Source organism: Crocuta crocuta, unplaced genomic scaffold (assembly GCF_008692635.1).
Source record: "Crocuta crocuta isolate KB4526 unplaced genomic scaffold, BGI_CrCroc_1.0 scaffold1133, whole genome shotgun sequence".
Lineage (NCBI taxonomy): Eukaryota > Metazoa > Chordata > Mammalia > Carnivora > Hyaenidae > Crocuta > Crocuta crocuta.
The window spans coordinates 902916-912761 of NW_027530366.1; the positions used below are offsets into that span (position 1 = coordinate 902916).

Here is a 9846-nt window from a genome sequence, read left to right on the forward strand (position 1 = left end):
AAAACTGGGGTTGTTTTTTTAAAAAAATAAAAAAGAGCAGGGGAAGGTCAGAGAAAGAGGGAGACACAGAATCTGAAGATAGGCTCCAGGCTCTGAGCTGTCAGCACAGAGCCCAACATGGGGCTCAAACCCATGAACTGTGAGATCATGACCTGAGCCGAAGTCGGACGCTCAACTGACTGAGCCCCTGAGGTGCCCCAGAGCTGATGCTCTTAACCTTCTGTGTTCATAGTAATGCACCAACAGTTTTACCCCCCTCCCCCCGCACTGCTTTTGCATCATTAGTACAAATGCCAAAAGTGAAAAGAAAAATGTCTCAGTGTAATTTAAGTTTTAACTTCACCAACCCCTGAAAAGGGTCTCGGGGAATGCCAATGATATGACTATAACATTGCTCTAAGGCAATGTTCCTATGTATAGCAATGCTAAATGGATGGATGGATGTGTGTATGTGCATATTTTAAAACCTCTGGGCTAGGGGTGCCTGGGTGGCTGAGTCAGTTAAGCATCCAGCTCAATGTCAGCTCAGGTCATGATCTCACGGTTTGTGGGATCGAGCACCGTGTTAGGCTCTGCTCTGACAGTGCAGAGCCTGCTTGGTATTCTCTCTCTCCCTCTCTCTCTGCCTCTTCCCTGCTTGTGCTCATCTCTCTCTCTCTCTCCCTCTCTCTCAAAATAAACAAACATGAAAAACAAAGCTTTAAAAAAAAACCCTAAAAAATAAAAAACAAAACCAAAACACCTCTGGGTTAACCTGGATTGAAATCCCAGATCCATCAACTATATACCAGCTATATGGCCTTGAGTGAATTATTTCCTCAACTATAGTTTCCTCAACTATAAAATGGGGACGATAATCATGTCTACTTTATAGAGAAATCATAAGAATTAAATGAGACTAATTTACATACAGCATTTAGAATAAGAAACAATAATAACAGAATAACAAATATTAAATATTACCATTATCTATTACTTCTGTTAAAAGTTTTAGGGGCACCTGGGTGGCTCAGTTGGTTAAGCATCCGACTCTTGATATCAGCTTGTGGCCTTGAGATTGAGCTCCATGTCAGACTCTGCGCTGAGTGTGGAGCCTGTTTGGGATTCTCTCTCTCTCCCTCTCCCTATGTCCCTTCCCTGCTTGCACGTGTGCTCTCTCTCAAAATAAATAAATATACTTTAAAAAAAATAAAAGCTAAGTCATGAAAGTATATCTTCAGAATAAACAGGAACAATGGCNGTGCACTTGTGGGGATGAGCACTGGGTGTTATGTGGAAACCAATTTGACAATAAACTATTTGTAAAAAATAAAAAAAAAATTTGCCATTATGCAACAATCATCACTGATTTTTTTACTCACCTTTAGATAGCATAGTTTTCAATATTCTACCTATTTAAGTCCATTACCTGATATTGGCGAGTTGGCTAGTTCCCACAGTTATTACTGCAGGTACTGATTCAGCTATCATAAAGATAGTGACATTCTCTGACTGTGATTATGCTTCTAGTGGAATGGAGATTAGCTATGAATAACCCACAATTCTAACTGGATATTATAGTACCCAATGTGTCCTTGAGCTAATTGTATAGTTTCAGAAACACTTACAGGTTTAGACACATTCTGAACAATAACAGAGTTATGTGAAGATTTAGATTCAGGATGAAATCTAGGCAAGGCAGCCACTGGAGATGATGCTGGATCTTTGTAGTGTTGACTTGTAGGCTTGAGTGCATCAGTGACACCTGCATTTTAAAATTACACAATATATTGAATATTTTCCCATATAACCAACTTTGTCAAAATATTTCATTTAAAAATTAAAATAGTACAATAATACTATACCTTGAGTAAGTGTCTCATTCTTTATTCCCTTTGAAGATGAGCTGGGGTTACCTCTGTTCAAAATATCTACAAGTAGAATTAAATATATATTAAGATAATAGAAAAAACTTTCCCAATATATCCATATACAACTAATAATTTAAGTATATACACCTAAAAGCCTGGAAGTTTCATTATGGGCAAACTGACTAGATTATCTGTACTGCTGCTCTTGAGTTCTGAAGGGGACACTACTGAAGACCGCAGACTAAACTTAACCTAGAGTTTGTACCAGGGTATCTCAAATCTACTACTATATCAAAAGTCAATCTGAGCCTGACATGACCCTCTGAATCAGTTTAAGATTGTTCACTCCTGTACTGATGCAAACCCATAACTTCTAGGTTATTCAGGAATGAAATACATATTTGGAAGAGCAGACATTTGCCTAAAATTGCTAATCAGGAAAAGGTATAAAGCATTTTCAAATCACATAAAACCTCAAAAAATTTTCTTTTTCCCCTCCTACTAGAAAAGAGCTAGATTTTATAGAATAATTCTATAAAATAAAGGGTCACACAAAAGTAGGGCTGTTTTAGGAAAATGGAAATTCAGTTCCCTAAGACTAGGTACCACAGACGTCTTCTGGGAGAAAAATCTGCTCAAACAACTTGATACTGTTTTCCTTCAGAAATTAAGGTAGGTATTTACTCAAGCCATTAAAGAGTCATTCCTACAGTAGTTTTTGGTGACTGTAGTCTATCAAACACAACTTTTTACCACCAACTCCAACTTTATGATGGTTCTATATCAATATTTAGCCCATGGTCCATATGCCAAAAATATTTTCTGGCTCAAGAATAAAACATCAATAAAATCACTTAAATTCTAAGTTCATTTAGAAAAGAAATTTCACTGAGGTCAACTGCCTTTTTGATAGAATTACTCAAAACTAATACACATTATTCTAGTTGGATATTGTCAACAGTTACCTACAGTTGATATAAATCTGACTTGAACTACCATGATTTCAATAAGATGATCTGAATAATAATTTTGAAATACTGTAATAGTTCAGNCCAGAAAACAATAATTATAATATTCTGTTCCACTATCAGCGACCAACATGCTAACATACTTATTTAAGTTTATGATAGAAGTGGCATTCCACTTAGCACTTCTCAATTTGCCACAGGAAATTGAGAACTGAATTAAATTAAATTATCCTATCTCTGACGAAACTGAATAGTTCTATACCAAGTTTAGAGTCAAGAAAAGGAAGAACTGGGCTTTCAAAAAAATTAAAAGCTCATCTCTTAACCACAAAACTATGTACTGCCATTGTAAGTAAGAAAATAGTGGTATGCTAGCTACATTCTTTGCGAAATTCTCCTGGCTTAAAAAAAGTAAATATAAAGGAAAAGAATCTATTTCCTCTTTCTCCCTTGAAATTCAGTATGTTGCTCCTCTGCACTTTACGCATTTTTGGTTGGACATTTTAACAAATGTCATCAACAACCTCACCATAACATTATTACAGCATCAAGTCTACTCTAACTGAAATCTAATAATCCAAAAAATTCCTGGACATGTTCCGCTAGAAAGCCATGAGGATTAAGTATGCAAACTGCCTGCACTGTTCAAGTACAGTGGCTGAAGACCAGCTCCTACTTCCTTCATGAGTATAATCAGGAGTTGCTGGAAGATGGATGTGGCCAAAAACTATAGCCCATGTTGCTACAGAAATGAGGGACTGGATAATCATGCAGTGCCTGTTCATTTTGTAGCTGTGAATCAAGATGACACTGAGATAAGGCAGTTGCTTGTATGTGAGAAACACCATCAGAGACTAACACAAACTTATTTAGTATTCTGATATTTTATTTAGTTATTAAATGTTTTATTTATTTATTGAGAGAGAAACAGACAGACAGACAGCAAGAGCAGGGGAGGGGCAGACAGAGACACAGAATCTGAAGCAGGTTCCAGGCTGTGAGCTGTCAGCACAAAGCCCATAGCAGGGCTCGAACTCACGAGCTGTGAGATCATGACCTGAGCCGAAGTCAGATGCTTAACTGACCGAGCCACCCAGGCGCCCCTATTTTTTAATGTTTTACTTATTGTTGAGAGAGAAAGTGCATGAGCAGAGAAGGGGCAGAGAGGGGGATAGAGGCCCAAGAGGGCTCTGTGCTGACAGCAGAGTTCAATGTGAGGCTCAAACTCATGAACCATGAGATCATGACCTGAGCTGAAGTTGGATCCTTAACCGACTGAGCCACCCACGCACCCCAGTATTCTTAAATTTCAACAAAACATTCCAAACACTTTCTTTTCCAGGTGTATTTGGGCTTAAGGGAAAAAACAAACAGGTGAATAAACTACTTAGCTCCACTAAAACCTACAATTTCCAATTTCAGAAGACCTAAAATGCTGTTAGGTAATCTTAACCTTTAGTTAACTTTGTTAACATTTCCTTTTTTTCAAATGATATTTTAACCTCTTACCTCTTTACTCAAGTCCCCACACACATCCTCCCTCTGATTCTTACTGACCTCTGTGCTCCAACTCCTTACAGAATAACAAGGACAGATAAGATAACCCACAGGTTTTTCTACTAGAAATAGCATCCTCTATAAAACTTTCCTTCACTGACATAAATGCTTACTTGAAATGGCTGGTTTTGAACTTGATATCTCTCCAACAAAGATCAGCTCATCATCATCTTCATCCAGAATTTCTTCTACTTTCTTCTGCCATGGTTCCAGCTCTTCTTCTTCACATTCCATAAAGAGTTCTGCCATTTTTGAATTATCTAAATGTCAAAAGGAGAGAAACATATCTAATTTATTAAGTAACTTTTTGCAATGCATAGTATGATATTTAATATATACTTTAGTAATCCTAATATTAATTACTGAATTGGTATTTACAGTCAATATATGGTAGCAAAAGTTAGAAACTCAGCTCAATCTCTAAGACCTAAAGTAGTAAAATTAAGCTAGCTGGTTAAGTAACAGATAACATGAGTCCTTAGTAGTGGCCAATAAATTTTAAGAATAATCAAATATAAGGGGAGCCTGGATGGCTCAGTGGGTTAAGTGCTGGGCTTTGGCTCAGGTTTGTGAGTTCAAGCCCCGTATCAGGCACTGTGCTGACAGCAGAGCATGCTTTGGATCCTCTGTCTCCCTCTCTCTCTAAAAAATAAATAAATATTTAAAAAAGAATAATCAAGAAAAACTTGAAACATAAAAAAAAAAATCAAAACCAGGGAAGAATATCCAATGAAAGAGATGGTCTCTTCAATAAGTGGTGTTGAGAAAACCGGACAGCAATACGCAAAGGAATGAAACTGGCCCACTTTTTTTGCAGCACACACAAAAATAAATTCAAAATGGATTAAAGGCCTAAATGTAAGACAGGAAGCCATCAAAATCCTAGAGGAGAACACAGGCAGTAACTTCTTTGACGTTAGCTGTAGCAACTTCTTACTAGATTATGTGTCTTGAGGCAAGGAACACAAAAGCAAAAATAAACTATTGGGACTTCATCAAAATAAAAGCTTCTGCAGTGTGAAGGAAACAAAACTAAAAGGCAACCTATGGAATGAGAGAAGAAGTTTGCAAATGACATACCTAATAAAGGGTTAGTACCCAAAATCTATAAAGAACTTATCAAAACTCAACACCCAAAGAACAAATAATACAACTAAAATATGGGCAGAAGACATGAATAGACATTTTTCCAAAGAGTATCTATAGATGGCTAACAGACACATGAAAAAGTGCTCAACATCACTCATCATCAGGGAAATACAAATGAAAACTACAATGAGATATCATACTTGTCAGAATGGCTAAAATCAACAACACAAGAAACAACAGGTGTTGATGAAGATATGGAGAAAGGGGAACCCTCATGCACTGCTGGTGGGAATGCAAACTGGTGCAGCCACTCTGGAAAACAGTGTGGAGGTTCCTCAGAAAGTTAAAAATAGAACTACCCAATAAGCCAGCAATTGTATTCCTAGGTATTTATCCATAGAATACAAAAATACTAATTCAAAGGGATACATACACCCCTATATTTATAGCAGCACTATCTACAATAACCAAATTATGTGAAACAGCCCACATGTCCATCGAGTGATGAACGGATAAAGAAGAGGTGGTATATATAGCTACAAAGGAATATTGCGCAGCTATAAAAAGAATGAAATCTTGCCATTTGCAATGGCATGGATGGAGCTAGAAAGTATTATGCTAAACAAAATAAGTCAGAGAAAGACAAATGGCATAGGATTTCACTTAGATGTGGAATTTCAGAAACAAAAACAAACATAGGGGAAAAATGAGAGAGAGGCAAACCAAGAAACAGATTCCCTACTATAGAAAACAAACTGATAGTTACCATAGGGGAAGCAGGTGGGGATATAGGTGAAATAGGTGATGAGAATTAAGGAGAGCACTTGTAATGAGCACTAGGTGTTGTTTGCAAGTGTTGAATCACTAAGTTGTACACCTGAAACTAATATTGCACTGTATGTTAACTAATTGCAATTTAAATAAAAAAAATAATCAAATTCAGTAAAAATGAGTTTCAGTTTTATTAACAAAATATTATACCTATTAACTATCTAACTATACCTGAAAAAACCCATAAACTTTTATATTAACAAAAAGGAGATAAACTAACAATAAGAAGCAATAGGTTGGATTTTCATAAGAAAAACTGAACCAGGTTCAGAAACACTAGGCACACAGCAAAGCAGGGATGAGGTACTACAATCAAAATAGGGGACATAAGTGAGGCTTATTCCATCCCAGGAAAGATTAGACATTTCTCACCTGGAGAAACTAAGCAAAGAACATACTGTGATTACCACCAGCCTACAAGTGTTGACCAAGCACTCAGAGTTCCAAGGAAACATTTTAGGGCCTCATTCTTAAATATGGACACACCAAGAGCACCAGAAATAGGACTAAACCTCCAACTTGAAAGACCTAAACAATAAAACAAATTAAAAGATCTTTTTTTTTTAATGTTTGTTTTTGAGAGAGCGAGAGAGCAGGACAGAGGGTCTAAAGCAAGCTTCACTGCAGAGAGCACAATGTGGGGCTTGAACTCATGAACCGTGAGATCATGACATTAGCTGAAGTCAGACGCTTAACCTACTGAGCCACCCAGGTTCCCCCCAAATTAAAAGATCTTTAAAAACAACAGGGATAGTACAGAATGCAAAAGAAAGTTATTAGAGGGAATGTAATTAGCATTTTTAGAGAAACAAGACACGAATGTTCTAAAAAGTAACATTCAGAAAAACAAAAAGATTAAAAAAACAGTGAAAATTCGGTAGAAGCCCCCAAACCCAAATGCCAAAGTTGAATAAATGTCCCATAAGTGGACCCAAAAGACAAAAAATATATATACACTAATAAATTTCACCTAATAAAAGTTTCCAAAAAATTAATAGAGAAAAAGGAGAGGAGATGTAATCAAAGGAAAAATACAAAAGAAACTTCTAGTTCTAAAGGACATAAATGTCCATATTGAAAGNCCATATTGAAAGGAAAAAATCTACATTATAGGAATATATGAAGAGATTTGAATATGTTATACACAGAAACTATCCTAAAATCAGAAAGTTAGAATGCTTTCAAGAGTATTAGTAAAAATAATTTTCAATTTAGAATTCTGTCCCATGAAAAGATTTTCATCAAGCATGAGGTACATATTCTATCATCAAAATAAAAGATCACTAAGATCACAGAAAATTACCCCCCATTCACCCTTCCTTTCTTAGAAAGAATCCACTAAAATATGGGACGTAGGAAGGAGGAAGATACAGAATGCAGAAATCATAGCATTCAGCACAACATCAAGACAAAGGAAAGTCCCATGATGATAGCTGTTCAATAGGTCTAGATAACAACCAGCCAGAATAGACCAAGAGAACATTACTCCCAGGAGTAATGTCTCCAGGAGACCACATGTGCACGTGCGTGCGTGCGCGTGCGCACAAACACACACACACACACACACTTAAAAATTAAAGTGTTAGATTACCGGATGAGTTTTAGCATATAGAAAACTGAATTACGAGGCTACAGAAGGGTGTAAGACTTTGCTGTAGACTTTAACAAAATTTAGCAAATTTAGTCAACTATAATACACAAAATAACATTTAGCAAATTTTTAAAAATGAAATATTTAAATTTCTGAGTATAAAAAAAGGGGAATGTATGCATGGCATATTAATACCATAGTACTATGTTCATCAGTGAACAATATTATGGTCATCATAATAAAAACATTTAATGATTTAACTAAAAACTGAGAGATAAAGAACTGTAGTGAAAGATGCTTGGAGATAGGGCTAAGTGTAAGAAAACTAAAATCCTTATGTTAGATAAAAAAAAAATTATCAGATAATGGCAAAAAATTGACGACTGAAGAGATAGCAGTATGCATGTGCTAAAAATGTACAAATATGGAAACAATTATGAGAAAAAAAGCTAACCTACTGAAATTGAATGCCTGAAAAAATAGGGACTACATAAGCTCAGACACACACACCTGTCCCTCTTACCCTTCAAAAAGTGTGGTTATGCAATTTATAACTTTCAGATTGTTTTTTAAACCTATGCATGTATTGTTATGGTTTTTAAAAAGTACTGTGGGAGCACCTAATTTAATATAATAGCAAGGGGGATGGATACAAGTGGTACTAGATAAGTGGAGTGAGATATGGATGGGGGGACAACTAAAAAGTAACAAAACAAAATAATAACTCCAGGATCTGGCTTAGATGATGATTATCCATTTTTTAAGACAATATCTTAACCTTTTATTTATTTACTTCTAATGTCTTTATTTTAGTTTGAGAGACAAAGACAGAGTGAGTGGGAGAGGGGCAGAGAGAGAGGGAGACACAGAATCTGAAGCAGGCTCCAGGCTCTGAGCTGTCAGCACAGAGCCCGACACAGGGCTCAAACCCATGGACTGTGAGATCATGACCTGAGCTAAAACCAAGAGTTAGACACTTAACCACCTTAGCCACCCAAGCATCCCACTTAATGTGTATTTCTTAACTGTACGCATGTAACTCCAAAATAAAATACAAAGAGGGGCGCCTGGGTGGCTTAGTCGGTTAAGCGTCCGACTTTCGCTTAGGTCATGATCTCGCGGTTCGTGGGTTCAAGCCCTGTGTCGGGCTCTGTGCTGACAGCCAGCTCAGAGCCTGGAGCCTGTTTCAGTCTGTGACTCCCTCTCTCTCTGACCCTCCCCTGCTCACGCTGTCTCTCTCTCTCTCTCCTAGAAATAAAAACATTAAGAAAAACAAAACAAAATAAGATCCAAAGTGAGAGTGAAAAACATATTTTCTTCTTCTTTTGTATCTCCTCCTATACATAGTAGTCTACTGAATAAGCATCGGCACTTAACATGATAATCAATGAGCTAAGAAACTAGGCACAGGTAATGCCAAGTTTAAAAAAATGAGGGACACTCATGTGTGCAGATAATTAAAAAATCATTTTTATCTATGTTAATATCANAAGAAATACTGTGGAGTAAAAAAGTAAAAAAAAAAATTATTAATTTTAGAGAAAGAGAGAGACAGACAGTGAGTGAGTGCAAGTGGAGGAGAGGGGCAGAGGGAGAGAGAATCTTAAGTAGGATCAACGCTCAGCATGGACCCTGACATGGGGCTTGATCCCACAACCTTGGGATCATGACCTGAGCTGAAATCAAGAGTCAGACACTCAACCAACAGAGCCACCCAGGTGCCACAAGTAAAAAATTTTTAAAGCCACAAAAGAGCATAAATAGTATGATTTTATTTAGAAATAATTTATTTTTTGTCTATACATAGAAAAAATTGTGATTATGTATATCAAACAAATATTAGTAATTATTTCCGGTCTCTTCTTTCCTGACATTCCTATTGTATATTGTTCTTTTTCACTATGTGCAAGTATTACTTAATCAATTTAAGTGTTTTGGTATTTTTAAAAAATGTGCCTAC

At 36.5% G+C, this 9846-nt stretch overlaps 1 protein-coding gene across 1 annotated transcript in view; it reads right to left on the reverse strand.

Moving 5' to 3' along the window:
• ZNF280C (zinc finger protein 280C) overlaps positions 1 to 9846 on the reverse strand; it is a 53821-nt gene that overhangs the window by 38843 nt on the left and 5132 nt on the right. Inside the window, exons 3-5 of the mRNA XM_077766151.1 lie at positions 4489 to 4635; positions 1845 to 1910; positions 1564 to 1744 (exon numbers count right to left, since the gene is read on the reverse strand). Of these exons, the coding sequence (XP_077622277.1) occupies positions 1564 to 1744; positions 1845 to 1910; positions 4489 to 4635 (394 nt within the window). The remainder of the gene's footprint in view (positions 1 to 1563; positions 1745 to 1844; positions 1911 to 4488; positions 4636 to 9846) is intronic.